This window comes from Moschus berezovskii, chromosome 1, assembly GCF_049115385.1.
Source record: "Moschus berezovskii isolate FMDL1 chromosome 1, NW_MosBer_1.0, whole genome shotgun sequence".
Taxonomy (NCBI): domain Eukaryota; kingdom Metazoa; phylum Chordata; class Mammalia; order Artiodactyla; family Moschidae; genus Moschus; species Moschus berezovskii.
The window spans coordinates 159,518,284-159,541,022 of record NC_142460.1 but is presented as its reverse complement, the minus strand read 5'-3'; the positions used below and the strand labels follow the sequence as shown (position 1 = coordinate 159,541,022).

General features: G+C 44.9%; 1 protein-coding gene across 1 annotated transcript in view; it reads left to right on the top strand.

Annotated features, from left to right (window-relative positions):
• The window catches only part of BFSP2 (beaded filament structural protein 2), an 80,738-nt gene extending 58,708 nt beyond the window's left edge, over positions 1–22,030 (top strand). The window contains exons 3-7 of the mRNA XM_055420529.2: positions 34–190; positions 1,154–1,315; positions 16,838–16,969; positions 19,090–19,310; positions 21,748–22,030. Coding sequence (XP_055276504.2) covers positions 34–190; positions 1,154–1,315; positions 16,838–16,969; positions 19,090–19,310; positions 21,748–21,751 — 676 coding nt within the window. The 3' untranslated portion in view covers positions 21,752–22,030. The remainder of the gene's footprint in view (positions 1–33; positions 191–1,153; positions 1,316–16,837; positions 16,970–19,089; positions 19,311–21,747) is intronic.
• The last annotated feature ends 709 nt before the right edge of the window (positions 22,031–22,739 follow it).

The window sequence follows — 22,739 nt, the reverse complement described above, 5'->3', positions numbered from 1 at the left end:
CCAATCTTGCTGATTGGGTTCTTTTACCTACAGGTATGAAAATGAGCAGCCATTTAGAAAGGCAGCAGAAGAGGAAATTAACTCTCTGTATAAAGTCATTGATGAAGCGAATTCGTCAAAAATGGATCTGGAGAGTCAAATAGAAAGCCTGAAAGAAGAACTCGGCTTTCTGTCCAGGAGCTATGAAGAGGTAGGTGGAGAGTGGGCTGTCTACAGGTCCAAAAGCCCTCACCTGTCTGGCTGAGCTTCACAACACAAGTGACAACAGCCTTTCTGTGTCGCTTGCCCTGGGCTGTGGGCAAAATGCCAATAAAATATTTTTAGATTCTTATAGTGGGTGAGGTTATCTTGAGTCTCAAACTCAAATTGCTTCAGGGACCAGGCAAGTACATAAATGGGGAGGCAGCAGGTCCAGGCAGCAGTGAATGATGGAATGTGTGTTGAATTAAAGGGAGCATCTCCCAAGGTTTCTAGCTCGGACCTTTTTTCAACACTGGACAGAACAAACGAAATAACTCTAAGAGTAGATCCACGCTGTGGCTTAGTCACACTTTATAATAAAATTAGGTCAGATCAGAGTGACAAGACCAAAGGAGCCCACCAACGGTGATATGGTCCAGTGTCCTGCAGAACTGCACTGATTCTAAACTGCATGACACCTATCACTGATCCAAGATCTAAAATGCTTGCAGTTGAAAAAGTGAAAACCCACTTAACCATGTTCGCATTGGGAAGTTACCTTTTTTGTCCAACCTTGAGCCAGCCACTTCCTCCTGTTCTTAGTTCCATGTTTGTCACCCTTTTTAAAAGGTACCCCTTTTTAAAAACTTCACAGTTATCTTTAACTTTCTTTCCGCCTACTCTGACTTGATGAAATTCTTAAGTTTCATCTTGCTTTTGTTGCTCACTCTGTGTTGTGATTTATTTTGAGTTTTCTTTGGGTGGGTCTGGGATTGTGAAGACCAACTTAAGAAACACATCCTAGGGAAAAGAGAATGTGGTGCCTAAGCTGCCTGTCTCTGTGAAGCCCCACGATGGGCAGCAGCAGACTGAGAAGCCAAGTATCGCTCATGGAACTGGGCTTTGGCTGCTAGAACTTCATGTCTTTTCTTTCTCCTCTTGAATTCACTGAGGTGTATGTTGTCATTTTCAGGATGTGAAAATGCTGTACAAACAGCTGGCAGGGTCTGAGCTGGAACAACTGAATGTTCCCATTGGCACTGGGCTGGATGACATCCTTGAGACGATCAGAATTCACTGGGAAAGAGATGTTGAAAAGAACCGCGTGCAGGCAGGAGCCTTGCTCCAAGTTAAGGTGAGAGGCAAGACCAGCACCCTCACTCTGCCCTGTGCAGAAGGAGGCTGAGCAAAGATGAATAGCAGCCAACATGTGAAAGAAGGAAAGCAACCATTTCAATCTCATTAGACAGACAAAAACTTGCAATTTACAGCAATAGTTTTTTGTTTACCTGTCTAAATGCAGAAAATGTTTAAAATGTTAATACTCAATGTTGGCAAGCATGTGGGTGCTCTCCTGAGTTATTGGGAAGCATAAACCAGTCTGACATCTTTGAGGAAGGAATTTGATGGTATGTATCAAGAGTCTTAAAACGCCCCTACCTACCAACTAAATAATCTAGACCCCATTAAAGATATCATTGAATATATAGATAAAGTTTACATCCATATATACCCACTGACGCATTTATTATTACAAGGGTGAAAAAATTGGGAGGAAAAGCAGATAAATGTTTAACAACAGGAGAAAGAGTAAGCCACAACCTGAGCACACAATAGAATATCAGGCAATTATTAGAAATTAGATTTATGAAGCAGTATGGGGACTGCTCAGGCAATAAGGTAAAATGGGGATACTAAAGAGAGTACAGAATGGTATGTACCAGGGGCTAGCAAACTTGCTCTGTATAGAACAAGATAGTAAATACTGGGGCTTCCTGGACCAGAGGTCCTCTGTTGCAGTACTCAGCTCTGCCACTGTGGTGTGAAAACTGCTGTGGACAGAAAGTACCAGTGAGCATGGCTGTGTTCCAATAAAACTTTATTTTCAGAAACAGGAGGTGAGTGGGCTTGAGTTGGCCTTTGGACTGTAATTGCTGACCCCTGCTATACACAGTAGATAAAGCATTCAAACAAAGAAGCTAAGCCTCAAGAAAAAGTCAGAGGGAGTTTATTGTACTTCAATTATACCTTTATAATTATATAATTTAGGGCTTCCTTGGTAGTTCAACTGGTAAAGAATCCACCTGCAATGCAGGAGACCCTGGTTCAATTCCTGGGTCGGGAAGATCCCCTGGAGAAGGGATAAGCTACCCAGTCCAATGTTCTTGGGCTTCCCTGGTGGCTCAGATGCTAAAGAATCCTCCTGCAATGTGGGACACCTGAGTTCAGTCCCTGGATTGGGAAGATCCCATGGAGGAGGGCATGACAACCCACTCCAGTATTCCTGCCTGGAGAATCCCCGTGGACAGAGCAGACTGGTGGGCTACAGTCCATGGGGTTGCAAAGAGTTGGACATGACTGAGCGACTTAAGCAAATTATACCTTAATTAAGCTATAAAGAAAAGGTCTCCCATTTTAAAAAAAATCAGAAAGAAAAAACCCTGTAATGTAAAGGTATTAGCATTAGCAGTGGTTGTCTTTAAGTGAGGGACCCATTTCATGTTGTGGTGTGTTTTCTTTCTTGTTTTTGAGTATTTCTCAAAATTTTCTTAAATAGTATGACTTATATTCATGGAGGGAAAGTATCTTTTATTAGACCTCAGAAATAAGAAAGGAATTAACCAGGAAATAGAAAGCACAAGGCTTGTTCTTCCCTTGTCCATCTCCCACCAATTCATGACTCTGGAATTCTGAGACAGAGGATGAAAGAGCAGAAGAGGAAGAGAAGCAGAAAGGAAATGAGAAAAGTAAGATAGAATTTGGAAAAAGGCAAGAGGGTTGCTCTGAAGTCTTGGTGACCATTGAGTGGGTCTCAATCCTGACTGCACAGAAAAATTATTTCAAAGCACTTTCAAAAATACCCAGGCCCAAGACCAATTAAATCAGAAGGTGGAGAGGGACTTCCTGGCTTTTAAGCTCACTGGTGATTCTAATACATAGCCAAGGTTGGGGACCATGGGTGGATCAAATCTACCAAAAAGAAATGAGGAAGGCCTTTTCTGTTCTTTCTTTTCTCAGCCCTCCTCATCCCCTACCCCCACATATCAACAGGAAACTTCCCCACAGGGTCTTCACAAATGTGGAACCCCCAAAGTTCTCCAGTCCAGAAAGTATCTTCCAGTCCCCAATTCTTTACCCTCTACGCCTTTCCAACACCTCTTCTTTCAACTCCTTGGGCCAGGTCACTAGAAACAATTTCCACAGCAAATAGTGCCTAGTAACTCCATTGAAATACAGCCTCGACAACCGTGAGAGGTGAAACAGCACAGAAAGACAGTGAAACCAAAACATAGATTTGGTTTGGGTCCATTGTTTCTTAGGGAACTCAGGAACATTTACAGTGAATGACCCTAGAGACCATCTGTCCCGTTCCCTCATGTTAGAGGTGAGGAAATTAAGACCCAGAGAGGTAGATGGTGTCCTGAGGTCACACAGCTGGTTGTAACACCACTGTTTAGCTCTCCTTTCTCTGGGTACAGAGACCCTTTCTCTGCACTGGGCTGTCACTTCTCTTTGGCCCTGTTCCCAAAGCTAAATCATACTGACCCAGCAGTTTGCAAACTTGCTTCTGTCCCAACACCCCCGGGGTCCTTACCACGCCACAGTGATTATCTCTCTGGGAGAGGGTGGAGGGGCACTGTAATTAACAGAAATAAATTGTGCATTGCGTGAAAAAGAAAAAATTTGTTATTATTATTCATCCCTTACCCTCTTGAGAATCATCATCAGCCCAACAGTCGTTCAAACATTAATTTGAAACAGATCCATTAGAGTTTTTTTTTTTTTATTCTAAATAGAGTAATCTGAAAGCTACATCTCAGAGAATACAGTGTTTGTTTCAGATTGGTCAGTGCTTCCAGTGGGCCTCTTGCAGAGAGGCGGAGCTCAGAAAATATTTGCAGAATGAGTGAATTCTTCTAATCATCCACAGCAATCAGAACTGACAGCCAAAAGTCCTCCAATAAATAGTTTTGTCAGTTGCCATCGTGCCCTCTGGGGCTGACTTTTGTCCAGCCTGAACATCTCTTGTCAGTTTCTTGGCGCCAAAGCGTAAATGTGAAATAGCTTAGCACACACTGCTTTCAAAACCTTTTGCGGAGAGAATACAGACATGTATTTAATTACCTCTCAGTCTGGAGAGGCTAAAAATTAATTGACATGATTAATTTGTCTTCATTTACATTCCCCCAGAAACTGACCCTGAGACAAATGTTGAAGTGTAGGTAGTTTCTTTGGAAGTTGCAGAAAGCAGGGAAGTGAACCAATAAAGAACACACTATCCAGCCAGCTCCCACTGTGAGAGACTGGAGCGTCCCCACAGTGGGTCTGGGGGACAGTAAAGAATATAAGAGAGATAAGGAAGCTGGGGTAGTAATACCCTCTCCTGTCAGTCATCTGACATCTGCTAGCAGAGTGACCTTTCAGAGTCTTCAGAGAGAGCTCCCAGGTGCAGAATCTGGCATTGGGAAGGAAGCTGGGGAGAACTAACGTGTCACCTAAGGAGTCAAGGTGGAGGCTATCAGCATCTGCTCCCACTTTCCTGCCAACTCTTAATCGGTAAAAGCTTGTAAAGAAGTTCCCGATAGGTTCTCTCTAGTCATGGTGTTATAGATGTTGGGAACCTCAGAGGCCCAGTTTTTTTTTCTTTATTTACTTTTAATTGAAGAATAATTACAATATTGTGTTGGTTTCTGCCATCCATCAACATGGATCAGCCGTAGGTATGCATATGTCACCTCCCTCTTGAGCTTCCCTCCCACCTCCCACCCCATCCAGCCCCTCTAGGTGATCACAGAGCCCCAGTTTCAGTTCTTTGAGTCACACAGCACATTCCCACTGGCTATCTCTTTTACATTTGTTAGTGTATTTGTTTCCACGCTACACCCTCCATTCATCCCCACTCTCCCCTTCCTACCCATCCCCAGCCCCATGTCATAAGTTTGTTCTCTGTGTCCGCATCTCCATTGCTGCCCTGTAAATGGGCTCATCAGCACCATCTTTCCAGACTCCATAGATGCGTTAATATACCATATTTGTTTTTCTCTCTGTGACTTGTTTCACTCTGTTTAATAGGCTCTAGGTTCACCCACCTCATTGGAACTGACTCAAATGTGTTTCTTTTTATGGCTGAGTAATAGTCCATTGTATATATGGACCACAGCTTCTTTTTCCATTCATCTGTTGATGGACATCTAGGTTGTTTCCACGCCCTAGATATTGTAAATAGTGCTGCAATGAACATTGGGTACCTGTGTCTTTTTCCATTATGGTTTTCTCAGGCTGTATGCCCAGTAGTGGCATTGCTATGTCATATGGTAGTTTTATTCCTAGTTTTTTAAGAAATCTCCATACGTCTACCATAGTGGCTGTATCAATTTACATTCCCACAGTGGGCCAGTGTTTGGAGCTTCTCAAGTTGCAGGATTCAGTGACTGGGTCATCAGGTTGGTCCAGAGAATTTCTAGAGTGTTTTAAAGTCTGGCCCTTTCTTTTCTGTTTGATGTGGTTACCCAACTCATGATATCCGGGTATACTTTGAGAACCTCCAACAGCATGCCACACCATCCTCCAGACCACCTGGTTAGCCATGGACACACTACCCAGTCTGCAACTAGCAGACCTTAAAAAGACCTCCTTGGGAAATCCAGCAGGGTCACTATTATTTGCCTGTTTCCTAGATTCATGTGCTGAGATAGTTCCACTCTGTAGAGTAACAAACAAAACAGAGAGTCCTGAGTGCAAGTATGCTCTACCCAGACGTTGGCTAGGTTAAGTTTAGTGTTCTTCTTCCTAAAACTTTTGCAGAACTTACAGGTGCATTGAAGTCATCTGTTCATCATTGTTAGAAGACTATTAATAAAACTCAAAAATAAAGCCAATAACCATGTGAGGCCATTTGTGCTGGCTAGACCTCTGACATCCTTTCTGTTCATTCAAACAGCCTCAAAAGTAGGAACTATTGTTATTCCCACTTCATAGATGTGTTTTCTGCAACCAGGAAGGAAGAAAGGAAAGCAAGCAGAAAGGGAGAAAAGGAGGAGAAAGATCTGGGAGCTTCTAGATTCCCTGCAACCAGGCTGTTTCTACTAAGTTTTTCTTCACAGCTGCAAACACTTCAAGCATCATATCATCAACAGGAAAATGATGTTCTGGGTAGCCAAAAAGACACTTTGAAGAATGTAGTCCTAAATGTCTGTTACAGTCTTTTGTGGGTTTTCCCTCTGGCTCAGTGGTAAAGAATCCTGCAATACAGGAGACGGGGGCGTGGTCCCTGGGTCAGGAAGGTCCCCTGGAGGAGGGCATGGCAATCCACTCCAGTATTCTTGCCTGGAGAATCCCATGGACAGAGGAACCTGGCAGGCTACAGTCCATAGTATCACAAAGAGTCAGACCCAACTGAAGAGATTTAGCACACACACATGCATAGCGTTTTATGTCAATGTCAGTCCGTCATGATGTATATAATCCCTGTTTCTTCCACCTGATGTTTTCCTTACAGTGTGCAGTTCTCCTGGAAATGGGGCCACTCTGCAGACTAAGGGCTCCCAAAGTTTCTGAATCAGGCTGCTTAGGGATTGAAAGGTTGACCTTAACCACTTCAGTTTGCCCTTGATGGACTTGGAGGCCCTCCTCCCAATTCCCAGAAGTTGCATATCTGTCCCTTGTTCACTGCAGCTGGGTGATGTGCACAGTAATCAAAGGCTTGTTTAATGCGGGGGCGGGGGGCGCGCTCTGATGAGTCCCTCAGGGGCAGGGACTCCACAACAAATAGCCTGCTCCCATGCCTCCTGCCCTGACAGTAGGCCACACTTGCCTCAGATCAGTTTAAGGCATCTGTGGTCAGAAACTTTCTCTGTGCTGTAACTATCATACCTCAGATAGTCAGGATGACAGATTGTGGAAACGGTTAAGAATGAAGAGAGGTGAACAGATGGAGATGAATTGTGAGGTTTCTGGTTGTTGCTGACTTCGAGCTGGAGAAGACACTGAGGCTGACTGGAGTGGTGCCCTCTGATGAAAATGTCCGTGGGCAGGTGCGGGGAGGGGCTGTTCTCTAACCTGTGCAGTAGTCGGTGAGGCGGCTCAGCCGTGGTTATTGAGCACCCGAAATACGCCTGACATGACTGAGAACCTGAACTCTTGATTTCTTTTTTATGACTTCTTACATAAATCACTGTGTATTGGCTAGTGGCTACCATACTGGGCAGCATGGATCTAGAGCTCCCCGTGAGCAACTAAATGCTTTGGATAACATGTCACCGTGTCATCTGTATTCACCAACAGTAGCTTGCCCTGTGAGGGTAGATATTTTATACAGGCTGCTGTGTCTGTGCCCTTTCTTTGCTTGCTTTTACCTGGAAGAGTCAATATTTTCTAGGATATATGAACTTGGATTAAATGCATTTCTGGCACTCAACTGTCACCTGCTCTAGCTGCAAGATGATAAATTAGAAGCTCCATATGGTCCTGCCATGATAGTCAACTGGGGGAGTTCCTTTGGGAGAGCAGACTCCGAGAATATCTGTAATCTGGGGGTCCCTGTGTGTTGATGAGTTGGCTAAAATCTCAATGGCTGTTCCGTGAAATAAGACCTCACAGCAAGCACTGAAAAGGAGTCATGTAGCATTTCTAAACCTCATAAAATTACCACAGAGTCAGCTTTGAAAAGAGCCCCAGCTCACTTTTATTTCTTATTTTATTTATTCATTTTAATATCTAATACCTTCACTTGGTTCAAAATGTGCAAAATAATAAGCAGTGAGAAGTGTCGCCTCCCCCATGTCCCAGGCAGCCAGTCTTTGGTGTTGGGTCAGTAAATGTTGCCCTTTCCCTATGTGCCCTTTCAGGGACATTTTATGCATATATAAGAAAATACGTACATATTTTCTCTCTTTTTACACAAATAGTATTATTTGGAATATACTGCTTCTTAGCTGCACAATACTGTACCACAGAGGGCAACAAAGCTAAATCTGGCCCACAAGCAATATCTGACCTGTTGCCTGTTTTTCCGCAAATAAAGTTTTATTAGAATGTAGCCATGCTCATCATTTACATATTGTCTACACTGTATTTGCATTATACCAGCAGTTGAGTAGTTGCAATAGATACCATATGGTCTGCCAAGCCTAAAACAGTTACTATCTGACCCTTTACAGAAAAGTTGCCAACCTTTGTTCCAGCTAATGTGTATCCCAGGGTTTATTTAACCTGCACCCTGTTGATGAATGGTGGCTTCCAATCTTTCCTATAATATTATAACTGATTAGTCACTAACTGTATGTCCCTCCTTTCCCAATATAAAAATGTATCTGTTGGATAAATTTATTGACATGGAATTGCTGGAGCAAAAATTATATGCAATCAGTAATTTTGATAAACATTGCCAAATTACCTTCCATAAAGGTTATAACAATTCTCATTAGAAATGTTTGAGAATATATATTCCCTGCATCCTCATCAAGACTGAGTTCTCACACTGTGATCTTTTTGTGATCTTTGCCAATATTATAGGTAAAATTGGTTTTTCAGTATACTTTTATTTTGTCTTTGTCATATTATGAGGAAGGTGGGACATCATGGCTGAATTTCATCCATATTTGCTTTTGTGTATTCTATCATTTCATATCTTTTGCCCATTTTTATTAGGTCTTGGACTCTATTACTGGTTTGTAGTGGCTGTTTGTACGTTAAAGAAATAATTAATTCTCTCTCCATGATATAAGTTGCAAATACCTTCCTAGCTTGTCACTTGTCTTTTTTTTTGTTTTTTTGCCACACTACATGGCTTGTGGGATCCTAGTTTCCTGACCAGGGAATAAACCAAGCCCTGGCAGTGAAAGCACAGAGTCCTAACCACTGGACCACCAGGTACCTCCCTGTCACTGGTCTTTTTACTTACTTGATGGTGGTTCCAGCTAGCTTTCAAAAGTTGTTGTTAGCCTATAAGGAAGTGTTAGTATAGGAGCCAGGGGCCAGAATTTGGTTTCTGGAGCTGTGTGCTGCAGTGGTGTGACCCAGCTGGTGTGGCAGGGGGCAGGTGTGGAGAGTCAAGAGTGGGAAAGATGAAGATGAACTGTCCCACCCTTTCCTTTACCTGACTACCCAGCACAATCACAGGTGTTGTCGAGGGCGCGCCCAGGTCCTCACCTCCTATATTCTGTTTTCAGCCCCACGACTGGTCAACCCCCAGTTGCCTGTCAGGGGATCACTCACCGTTACAACCTTGTCCTCACACCTTCTACCAAGAAATCTTCACTCGCTCACTCATTCAGACGCCTTTTGTCAAGCACAAACTAGGCGCCAGGCCCTGAGCTTGGTGATGTGGACACAAAGTCCCTGGCTTCAATTCTTGGCCGTTCCTGGCACCTGATTCTGCTGATCTCAAAGCTGAGAGATCAGCTCTTTCCCAAGAAAAGCATAGGGATCTTACTTCTAAACCAAGAGATCTACAAAGACAAGACAACACAAATCCCTGAGACATTAAGGTAGGGTGGCTTGTATTCAACATTTGGTCTCCTGGCAGGGACAGAGCAGAGGTGAGCCTTCTTAGGAAGGGAGTGATCTCCATGAACCAGAGCAAAAATGCTGTCATTTTAACCTTTTTAATAATTACTTTAGGAAGCAAAATCTGTTTTTCTCCTCAGAATACTCCTTCTTGAGCCTCTTCTGCCTCTTTCATCAGCGGGCATGCTTGCCCACTACCAAGAAGGCAGGGATCCGCCAGACCATGTGCTCCCATGGGTTTCCTTTGGCAGCTTCAACTGAGGCTGTGAATTGCTTCTGTACCCTAAACAGAGCACCTTCAGCAGCCAAACAGCTCTCGTGTAAATTTAAGAAGAGACTTGGCTCAGCCAGGCCAGGCCAGCTCTTCTACCAGTGTTGATGTTTCGCTGAGGGAGACAAGAACTTCTTTTTAATTCCCACTAAGGAGAACCCAAGTCCTCCTGGGTGGCATCCAGCCTTCTCCCTAGTAAATCCTACATCTGGCTGGGGTAGCTGCCTGGCAAAAGCTTTCCTCAGCTCAGTAGCATCTATATGACACTTGTGACGATGAAGTGCCTTCAGGTTCAGTTCAGTTCAGTTCAGTCGCTCAGTCATGCCAGACTCTTTGCGACCCCTTATAGTCATAATAATGACAGCTAGTCCTCCTAATGAAAAGGAGATTTGATTTAATTCCATTCCTGGTAGGTGTTCCTCTACTGTAGTCCCGAACCTGTGCCTGGGACGCATTGTTGACCTTAAATAAAGGTCATTGGGTATGTTCTAGGGGTAAAAACTAGTTTAGGTGCCTGGGGTGGAAGTTGAGGGGTGAGTAAGTTGTTCCTGCACACACGGTACTACCCCCTAGTGTTAGGTTGGCTGGGGAGCAGGTGGGAGGCTGTGGACAGAAAGACCACTCTTCCACAAGACAGAGTGAGCCAAACCAGGAAAGCAGGAGCTTATTAAGGGTTTACCAAGTGCCAGTGTCCAGGGCACTTGACAGGCCCGTTCTTATTTCATCTTCCTAACCCCAGATAGCTACTGTGATTTCATCCATTATATAGAGAAGAAAACTGAGGCACAGAGAAGTTAGATAAATTACCCAAGATCACAAAGTTAGGACATGGCAGAGCTAGGATTCAAACTATGTGTTCTAACTATAGAATCAACATTCTTCACTGCTAGGCTGACCCAGACAGATCACTTGGAGTGGGTGGGGAGCTGGGGAGCAGGGAGACCTTGATTCATCCTCTTTTTTAAGGATGAGCACAAGTGACATCCTGTGTGAGGTTGGGAGGGCTTTGTCTTAAGGAACCAAAAGGTTATGCCAGGCTTCTGTCAGGATCCTTCCAGACCACAATTCTGTGTCTTCCCTGTGGATGTGAAAATGAAAGTGTCTGTTGCTCAGTCATGTCGGGCTCTTTGAGAGCCCCATGAGTGTAGCCCACCAGGCATAAGATTCATCTGTGGAGCAAAATCAGAAACCCCTGCTTCTCCAAGGAACCCATTGCTTTCCCTTTCTCCATGAAAGTGACCATAATGAGGTCAGTGTAATACTGTGAAATCTGAGAAGCTTAAGATCAAGGACACGAGCAAGGACGTGGGCAGAGCGATGCTCTCATAAAGCTGTTCCCCAGCTGCAAAACCCAGAGAGCTTGTGACAATCCAGAGCCCATGCAGCAACAGCTCAGGGAAAGGCAGACTGCACATGTCCACCCTTGAGTGCTCAGCTTGGACTCGTGTTCAGTGCTCTCCATACTCTGCCTCTCTTAAACTCTCACTCTCCCCTCACACCACACAATCACCACTTCCCAGTCACCTCTCCAAGTGCCCAGGGTGTTTGGAGGAAGGGCAGCGCTAATCAGCAGAGTGGGTGAGGTGTGGAGATGGCTCTTTTCCTCTCCAATTGGATGGCTCTTTACCATCCAATTCTTCATTCTGACTTCCTTGACAGCCTGCTGCTCTTTTTCTCTCACATCCATCCTTAATGTGCAACACCATGCCAATTTGTAAAAATTAATTTGAAGTTTTTTACCATATTTCAAAATGCCAATACGCTCTCCCGCCCCAGAAACATTGCTGGAGTGCAAACCTGAGTAGCCCAGCTCCTGCACAGTGGAGCCAAGGTTTCAAGCTGGTTTGCAAGCCTAGGGACCAACATATTTGAATCTCAGCACACATCCCAGCAATGGCACTGAATCAAGGTCCTCCCTTCCCATGCTCAGGGGCTAGAAACACACACCTGCTGTTTGGTGTATGGTGTATGAGGAGAAATCTGGAGGTGTTGGGTCAGCATAAATCTAAAAGTCACTGGAGAAGAACATGCTATACTTTTAGGTGAGTTAAAACAATTGACCGTCCCCATATGAAGGGCAAGTATCATTTGTGGCAAGCTGATTCAAGAAGGTTGTCGTTATTGATCAGTTGCCAAGTTGTGTCCAACTCTTTGTGACCCCATGGAGTGCAGCACAGCAGGCTTCCCTGTCCTTCACTATTTCCTGGAGTTTGCTCAAACTCATGTCCTTTGAGTCAGTGATGCCATCCAACCATCTCATCCTCTGTCACCCCCTTCTCCTCTTGAGAATGTTGGAAATGTGATATAAAACAATATTTAAACCCATAGGTATCAAATTAGTTTCTTTTTCTTTCCACCTTAATTTAAAAAATGGTGCAAGGAAGTTTCCTTTTAGTGCTGGGACATCACTAACACTTCTCTTATATTTATTAATTCCACCTTTTGACAAAGAGAAAGCCAGCTTTGAGATTCAGCAGCTTGGCAAGCAGCATTTGTTAGAACACAATACAGTGGCTTGTTTTCATTTTATTGACTTTTCAGTTATCTTTTATCTTTGGCAAGTAATACAGTTTTATCAGTTTCCCTAACAACCTAGAACTTTGCATCCATGAACCAGGCATCACATGGAAGTTTTAAATGCACATTCCTGGGCCCCACTCAGGATATCTTGACTCAGAATCTGCATTTTCACAAGGTCTTCTAGATGAGCAGCTACATGTTAATATTTGAGAACTTAACTGCAGATCACATCCTTAAAGATATTTATTTACAAAGAAAAAGTAAACTGATTCAAATAAAAACAGTTTGAATAGGTATTCATATATGTGACAAACCATGCTCGTTGTCTAAGAAGACTTGGGAAACATTTGGGTACAGCATTTCGCTAATAAAACTGAGACATGGGGATTCATATCTCCAGAGACCAGTGTGTACCACTGAACCACAGACTACATTATCTGAATGGAGGAGAGGGACAGTTCATTCCTTTGCCAGCAGCTTTACCCCAGACCTGCCCACCAAGGAACTGAAATGTGCCTCCATGGGACTGGACTTCCCCTAATGCCCAGTTCTAACTCATGCTGTGCTGGTGACATTTCCCAGTTTTTCTCTGCAGGGAAATGAAAACACATGTATTTATGTTCCAGTCATATTCATATTATTACTTCAGTTCAGTTCAGTCACTCAGTCGTGTCCGACTCTTTGCGACCCCATGAATCTCAGCACACCAGGCCTCCCTGTCCATCACCAACTCCCAGAATTCACTCAAACTCATGTCCATCGAGTCAGTGATACCATCCAGCCATCTCATCCTCTGTTGTCCCCTTCTCCTCCTGCCCTCAATCTCTCCCAGCATCAGGATCTTTTCCAGTGAGTCAACTCTGTATGAGGTGGCCAAAGTATTGGAGATTCAGCTTCAGCATCAGTCCTTCCAGTGAACATCCAGGACTGATCTCCTTTAGAATGGACTGGTTGGATCTCCTTGCAGTCCAAGGGACTCTCAAGAGTCTTCTCCAACACCACAGTTCAAAAGCATCAATTCTTTGGTGCTCAACTTTCTTCACAGTCCAACTCACATCCATATATGACCACTGGAAAAACCATAGCCTTGACTAAACGGACCTTTGTTGGCAAAGTAATGCCTCTGCTTTTTAATATGCTATCTAGGTTGGTTATAACTTTCCTTCCAAGGAGTAAGCGTCTTTTAATTTCATGGCTGCAATCAGCATCCGCAGTGATTTCGGAGCCCCCCAAAATAAAGTCTGACACTGTTTCCACTGTTTCCCCATCTATTTCCTATGAAGTGATGGCACCAAATGCCATCATCTTAGTATTCTGAATGTTGAGCTTTATAAAGCCAACTTTTTCACTCTCCTCTTTCACTTTCATCAAGAGGCTTTTTAGTTCCTCTTCACTTTCTGCCATAAGGGTGGTGTCATCTGCATATCTGAGGTTATTGATATTTCTCCCGGCAATCTTGATTCCAGCTTGTGCTACTTCCAGCCCAGCATTTCTCATGATGTACTCTGCATATACTACTTAGAGGTAACATAAAAATTTCTGTTGATATTTTCTTTATGTTATTTTAGAAATAACAAATTTTAAGATAAATACTTTGTTTTTCCCTTAGAACCTATAGCTTCAATGTGACTTGCTATTTCTTACAAAATCTGCCAGCCATTTTAATAATTCTATCATCAACTGTAGTGTCACAAAATCAGAAAAGTGCTTGATTATTAATATCAAATTAAACAAAAAGTCACTCATATGAATGAGGACAACTCTGCTGTGAATTTTGGTTGATATTTTCATTGACTTTAATGAGTTCATTCATCAGTGCTATGAGTGACTTCTTTGTGAATCACATAGTAATTTTCAAATACTGGAAGAATAGCCCCTCTAATTTCTGTGACATTATCAATGCAATAGCTATAGACATGACCCACTTTTAAGTTTAATCTGCATTATTAACACTTTCTGCATCCCTTTCTTAAGTCTGCACAATCAACAAAACAACAATTCAATCCCTGATTTGTAGTGTTTGCCAGTTTCCATGGTGTAAGTAGTCTCATCATGGCTGATTTCAAACTACTGTATAGCTCAGTCATGCCTGACTCTTTGTGACCCTGTGGACTGTAGCCCACAAGGCTCCCCTGTACATGGAATTTTCTGGGCAAGTATACTGGATTGAATTGCCACTTCCTCCTACAGGGGAGCTTCCCGATCTAGGGATCGAACCCGCATCTCTTGTGTCTCCTTCATTGGCAGGTAGATTCTTTACCACTGAGCCACCTGGGAAGCCCATTACTTATCAGTAGGAGTATTCAACTACAGTGACTTTTGCAAACTCATTTGTTAGCTACTATTCCTTGGGCTTCCCTGGTGGCTCAGAGGTTAAAGCGTCTGCCTCCAATGCGGGAGACCCGGGTTCGATCCCTGGGTCGGGAAGATCCCCTGGAGAAGGAAATGGTAACCCACTCCAATATTCTTGCCTGGAGAATCCCATGGACGGAGAAGCCTGGTAGGCTACAGTCCACGGGGTCGCAAAGAGTCGGACACGAACAGTTCAGTCGCTCAGTCGTGTCCGACTCTTTGCGACCCCATGAATCACAGCTTACATATAGAAAATATACAGAGCCAATATTTGCACACTTTTACAGTTCTAAAAACCTCCACATGCATAACTGATGGGAGCCTCACGGTGACCCCAGGAAGCAGTCATCATATGATTATCATTCCCCACTCAATGTCATCTGTGGGTACAGACTGGAACTCAGAGAGGCTGAATAATGGGCCAGAGACACACAGCCGTGGGCCAACCAGTCAGAGCTGGGCCCACGGGCTCTGCTGTCCTTCAGCTGTTTCCTGGCATTTAAGGGACATTTCTGTTGAGCTCTTAATAGACCTCAAACAGCAAGAACTGGCAGAACTGCTTCTGAGATCTGAGCCTTTTGATTTGGGATTTTTCAGCCAGTCAATTAGGTTGGACTATTTGGGCGTAATTCTATAAATAAGTATTCATATATGGTAAAGATGGGAAACTCAGAAAGCCAGTAACCTAGGAGAGAAAGCCGTTTATTTTCTCCTACGTCATTGACTTGGAAACCTTTCATCAGACTGCACTGAAGAAACACGAGGGAGAACTCTGGTGTTTTCCCTTTTCTCCAGCAAAGAGGAGTAACACTGACCCGCTCTCTTGAATGTAGGGGGAATCAGAATATGTCCATCTTGCTCTGGGGAGAAACACAGATCTTCCCCCTGTATTCACAGTGGTGGTCACACGGATTTTTGCAGGAAAACAGCAGCTATCAGGTTGAGTTGGTTCACTCCTTGTTGGAGGAAGGTGTGGGACAATTGCAACGCTGGAGGGAGTTCAAATTTCCAGTTTATTGTGGTTACAACGCCTACTTTTTTTTTTAATCCTTCCTGATGACCCCTTGGCACTGGGTTTTTTATTATTAATCGATTTTGGGGGTTGCACTGGGTCTTCATTGCTGCACACAGGCTCTCTCTAGTCGTGGCAAGTGGAGGCTACCCTCGTTGCGGTGCACCACCTTATCTTTGCAGTGGCACCTCTTGTCGCTAAGCATGGGCTCGAGGCACACAGGCTTCAGTAGTTGCAGCTTGTGGTCTCAGTAGTCATGACTCGCAGGCCCTAGAGCACAAGGGCTCCAGTAGTTACGGTGCATAGGCTTGGTTGCTCCCCAACATGTGGAATCTTCCCAGACCAGGAACTGAACCTGTGCCCCCTGCGTTGGCAGGCAGACTGTTAATCACTGAGCCACCAGAGAAGTCTGAAATGCCTATGTTTTTGACTCAGCAGTTTCACTACAGCAATTTGCCCCTCAGAGATCCCCCCATGTATGGAAAATGAGGGATTGCATCATTGTTCATAACAGGCCAAGACTGGAAACAAGGTAAGTGTCAATCAGTGGGAAGCTTCCAAATACTCACAGTACTTCCAAGCAAGGTAATATCATGCAACCCTTAAAAAGAATGTAATTGATCTACATGTACTGCTATAGAATAGTTTCTAAAAATGTATTAAGTACCAAAGCAAGGAGGGATGCTCATATGCATCTGTTTATAAATGAATGAAATAGCTCTGGTAGGAGATATAAGAAACTGGAAACAGAATGAAGTAATTGGGGCACAGGAAGAAAAGGTGACTTTCTGCCATATATCCTTTAGAATATCTTTTGTATTTTCTTCTATTTGCATGCATTATGTGTTCAAATTAATTAAGTGTTGGAATACAAGTTCATGTGGGCACCTATTTAAAAAAAAGTGATTTTTAAATCAAATGGCTGTTTCCAAGAGGGTGAAAGGGAACAACGGGTTCAGGCCGTGGCTCCTCTGCTCACTCCTGACTCTCCACAGCAACAGGCAGAACTGGCTCGCAGGGCCCAGACCCAGGAAGAGAAGCTGGCTGCAGCCCTCAGGGTGGAGTTGCACAACACTTCCTGCCAAATCCAGAGCCTGCAGGCTGAGACAGAGTCCTTACGAGCTCTGGTGAGTAGGCCAGGAACAGTCCTGGCCTTTCCTGTGTCAAGTTTAACTCTCGACTGTCTAAATGTAGTCGTATGGGTTTCCCATCTCACAGCACATGAGAGTTTTGAGGACTGCAAAGGATCATCTGATACCAAATGCCAAATCTTACCAGTAAATAATAACCAGATTAGACACTGATCTACATTTATTTCTACGAATCACATTTTGCCACCTGTAGACATACCTAGGATGGGAATCTGACTCAACATTCTCATATCCTGTAAAGTTAGGAAGATTTAAATAAGATAATATTGTGGCCTCTGCTTAACAGTAGTCATGATTCAAGAGAACATCTTGACCAAGAATCTTCCATTTCAATCACAATGGTCAAAAGAGAGTACAGAAACTTGTTTCAACAAAACTGTCCAATTTAGAAAGATTTTTGTTTCTTACGTGTCATATAAAAAGCCAGATTCTAAATTATAGAACTATATAATTAGAACTACTAAAAACTGTTAAAGATGTATAGCATTTTTTAAAGGTGTTTACTGGTCAGTAAAGCCCTAAGTTTTCAGGGCTTGGTATATGGGAAGATGAGAAGAAAGTTTCAGTCTAGTGGGGAGATACGGCACTAAGTATAACCATAACACAAGTGCTGTTATCTAGGCAACACACACACACACCTCTGCTCTGTATCAGGTCCTGTCTTGTCTCTGGGGTTATAGAAACCAGGTTCCTGCTCTCAAGGAGCTCAGCATCTGCTAGAAGAGACATGCCCCTAAGAAGCTCAGCCCACTTCAAGGGCATGTGTGTGCTTGGGAAGCTGTGAAACCCAGAGAAGGGACCCCCTAATCCAGCCTGGTGGTGGCAGGCACAAGAGGTTTCCTAAGAAAGGTGACCCCTGATCTTGGACGTGGGGTGAATAGGAGTCAGCCAGGTGAGGAAGAGGGGGATACAAGTGGATTTGGGCTTCAGACAGCACACGGTGACAGCTGTTAGCGGCAGGGCAAGGGTGGAAGCTGCAGTGCAGAGGAGGAGGAACTACAGTCAGAGGAAATGAGCTGGGAGGCCCTGGAGGTTCCTCCAGATGAGAGGTGATAAGCATCCATCCAGGGTATTGGTGGCTGGAGCAGAGGGGGCACAAATGGGAAACTGTTTCGGAATATACAAGAGGCAGGACTCTGATAATTGAATTTGGGAGGGAAGCAGGATCAGGGGCATATCTTTCCCTGGTCTCCAGCTCCTGTTGAGTTCACCAGCTGGAGCACAGGAGAGGAGGGGCCAGCAGGTTTGGAAGGAAGCCAGTGGCTTCATTTTGAACACCTTGATTTGAGGTGCCCACAACCTGTGTATATTTCTAGGCAGAACCTCAGTAGCAAGTCTGCATGGGTGGGGAGAAGTCTGTGCTGGACACATCAGCACAGGAGTCAGCCACAGAGATGACCAAGTCGTGAGTCTGGTAGAGACCAACCGGTGCGGCTCAGCTCAGAGAGAGACGGGCTAAGGGTAGGGCGGAGGGGCAGCTGGGGAAGAGGAACTAGCGCAGTGTGCTACCGAAACACTAGGGAAAGACGTGCCGAGGGTATAGAGACCAGAGACGCTATTTCTGACTGTGCAATGTGGGAAGCGTGCAGGAGGAGACAGCATCCCAGCAGGATGGTGAGTGGGGGTTCACAGAGGAAGGAAGGGCCCAGAGGGTGAGGAGTCAGGAGCAAAAAGGCTTGGAGGCAGTTCAGGGAGAAGACTGCAAAATTTCTTTGAAGAAACCCCTGCAGACTGCCTCCTGTGTGTCTGTGTGTGTGTGTTTCTCGCTCCTTTTAGCTCTCTCCTTCTCTCACTCTTCTCCTCTCATCATCCTGTCTCATAGGCCCTCCCTTCTGGTCTTCCTCCCCTCTTTTTCTTCCTCGTCTCCCTCTCCACCTCCACCCCCATAGGAAGGATCAGTGAATTAGACTAAACAAGACTCTGGCCTCCCCAGGAGGATTCATTACCTCTGAGCCACCACAGTCAGTCAAGGTTATTGTCCTGGGAGAAACGGACAGGCCTGGCCGAAGCCAGCCCCTCCCACTGCTCTGCCCACCTCCCTCTTCCCAGGGCCTGGCCGTCGGCCTCAGGCTTGGCTCACGTTCCCTCTCTTGTAGAAGCGAGGCCTGGAGAACACCTTGCACGACGCCAAGCACTGGCACGACATCGAGCTGCAGAACCTGGGCGCGGTGGTCAGCAGGCTGGAGGCGGAGCTCAGGGAGATGCGTGCGGAGGCGGAGCAGCAGCTGCAGGCCCGGGAGCACCTGCTGTCGCACAAATGCCAGCTGCAGCGGGACGTGGCATCCTACCACGCGCTGCTGGACCGCGAGGAGAGCAGGTGCGTCTCTGCTCAGCTTTGTTAGGAGAGGGGTAGGTACTCATCCGTTCAGTTCAGTCGCTCAGTCGTGTCCGACTCTTTGTGACCCCATGAATCGCAGCATGCCAGGCCTCCCTGTCCACCACCAACTCCCGGAGTTTACCCAAACTCATGTCCATCGAGTCGGTGATGCCATCGAGCCATCTCATCCTCTGTCATCCCCTTCTCCTCCTGTCCCCAACCCCGCCCCAGCATCAGGGTCTTTTCCAGTGAGTCAACTCTTTGCATGAGGTGGCCAAGGTATTGGAGTTTCAGCTTCAGCATCAGTCCTTCCAATGAACACCCAGGACTGATCTCCTTTAGGATGGACTGGTTGGATCTCCTTGCAGTCCAGGTTTCAAGTAAACATTTTCTCAAATACTATAGAAGTAATTAATGTAAAAAGGAGAAATCACCTCCCAGCACACCCCCTCAACTCCCACAGCCTGAATGTCCTCCCAGGATTTTTCCATTCATATGTACATAGTATTTGTCTTCCCTGGTGGCTCGGTGGTAAAGAATCCACCTGCCAAGAAGGAGACAAGCATTGGATCTCTGGATGGGGAAGATCCCCTAGAGAAGGAAATGGCAACCAACTCCAGAATTCTTGCCTGGAAAATCCCATGGACAGAGGAGACTGGGGCTATAGTCCATGGGTTTGCAAAGAGTCAGACACAACTTAGCAACTAAACAACAACACAGTATATAGATGAATATATAGTATATACTTATATGTGTGTACATATATGTGTGGATGTCACTGTATATTCAAGTATACAGACATATAGACACACACCTATAGACACACCTATATGGCTCACACTTACCTCATACTACATGGCAGCTGTTAGCAATGCTTTCTGCTGTGTGTAGTAAGTCCTTATTAATGAAGCTATAAACCAACATGCCTGAAACATGCCAAGCCTGGGCGTCTTTTTAAAAATGCAAATTCTGCTTCTGTAAGTCTGAGACAGGACCTGAGACTCTGCATTTCTGACAGAACTCTCAGGTGATACCTGTACTGCTGGTCCATGGCCCACCCTTTGAGCAGCAAGGGCATAAACCACGTTCACCTGCAAGTTTCAGAAATGAAGTAGGCTAGGCTGCTCGTGATGTCAGCCAGGTCCCCAGCTCATTTCATCCCTCTGATTTACCGTTCCTGTCTTCATCTTTGTCACCCATGATTGCCAAATGCCTGCCACAGCTCCAGACAGCATAACTTCATGCGTGGCAAGAAGAAGGAGGGAAGAGGGGACAGAAGAAAGGATTTTCCGTGCATAACTCACTCCTTTTTTCAGTGAAGGGAAAATGTTTTGAGAAGGCCTCCAATCGGCTTTCTCTTTTATCTCATTAACCGGAGTCTGCTCACATGATTAGACCTACCTGCAAGGGAAGCTGGGAAAGCAACTATTTAGCTTTTCCAGCCTCCATAGTGGACAGAGGTGAGAGGTTGGGAATGACATGCGTACGTCAATGGACGTATATGTGTGTGTATGGTATATATACATGCATGTGTGTGTGTGGTACAGATACATATATAACACACATATATACATGTGTGGTATGTATACATACACACCGTGCACATATATCTGCATATAGCAGTACTGAAGCATAGGCATGAGGCTTGGGGCTCAGCTTCCTTGCCAATTCTTTAAGGAAATTCAAACCTTTCTTTCATCATAATTCTATACCTTCATGCCCTCCAAGGTCCATTCTATGGCACACATTGAATGAGAAATAGAAGAGCAGGACTAAGAGGCAACTTGTTGATTATGTAGTACAATGGCTCATGATTCCAGAGAGAAGAAGTCCAGAGCAGAAAAAGATTTTCCCATGGTCACACAGGGTCCTGGCTCTGACTGTGCTCTGTACCATCCCCTTCTTAGAAGGTAAGAGGGCCAGGAAGCAACTTAACACTCCCTCCTTTCAAACGAAAAACATGTCATCCAGCTCCTGTTTCCAACTATCTTTTTATTGGATTGATTTCTGTTGATTATAAAAGCTAGATGTTTGTAACAACGCTAATTTTTTCAGGTGCGTAGGAATAACTGAAACACAAAAGTAACAAGATAGGTTAAATTTACTTCAAGAACTCCATTCAGTGAGCGCCTGCTGTGTGCCAGCACAGTCTCAAGCTCTGTGCTATCTTCATTGCCCCTCGAAACTCTGCCAGAACCACATCATTATCCCCATTTTACAGACAGGAAACAACATCAAAGAGAGCTTAAGTCATTTACCCAAGGTCACACAGCTAATAACCGTGGAGGTAGAGTTGAAACCCAAAGTGGCCTATTCCAAAGGCCAAATTCTTTCTGTGAAGCATCTACCTTTCCTGTAATCCTACTGTGATTTCTTTACTAATTTTCATTATCCATGGCTTTTCTGACTCAAATGTGTTTTTGGGGTTTTGTTTCAGCTAATGGAGAAATACCCTCTTTTCGTGAAGAAAATGCTGCCTTCCTCACCAAGTGACCAATGAAGTTCCCGAGGAATTCCCACCCCCACCCCCTTACACTCCCAACCCCCATCTCCCCTCACCCTTCCCACTCCCCACCCCAAGCTGGATTTCCTGGTGGGTTCAACTTGAGCTGAAAAGCTTCCTGGAAGTGGAGAGGGTCCTGCTGCCTTAATTCAAGTAGTCTATAGCTCGAGCAACCTCCCTTGCCCCTCTCAAATAAATGCTTTGTGTGTGGCTTCCAGTCTGCCCACCTTGTTCAACCCACTATCAGACAGAGATGGATATCTGTTTACCTACCTGGCCTTCCCTCATGGGGCCATTCTTAAAGGCTTCTGGAAGGGTCCTGGACCATGATGCCATCTTCCTCGTTATTCGAGGGTCAGCTGCTCACGGGTTTATCAACATGAATGTGCTTCTGGGCTAAGAGTTGTGCTCAGCATACCAGATTGCCACCATTGGGGGAAAAAACAATGTTCTCGCTAGAGGGGGTCAGCATGTAGCGTGATCACAGAGCGTTCAGGTGTCTTTAGTGTGCTCTGCATGAATAGTTACGCGCAGACACCCACATTTCACTGCTGTTGGCAGAGCACCTCTCTCAATCAGTTTAAAGGGAACTCCAGTTTAAATCTGTGGGAGATGAATTAGGTTGTGATTGTGGCTGCCTACACTTGTAGCCTCAGAACATTCTTCCAGGGTCCTTCTCCAGCCCTCTCAGGGCCCAGGCCAGCCAAATATAGTTCATAAATCCGCCACCTACCCATTCGAGACTCCCCAGTCTTCTGATTAAAACTGAAACCACCACCTGTGTCCTAGCACAGGCTCTCAGTGCCTCCAAAACCACACACACACACACAACCCAGACTTAATTTCTTAATTCCTCCCCCAAGCTCCTATCAGCACACCTGTCACACAGAATTACAGACCAAAATTTAAAAATTATCCAAGCTGAT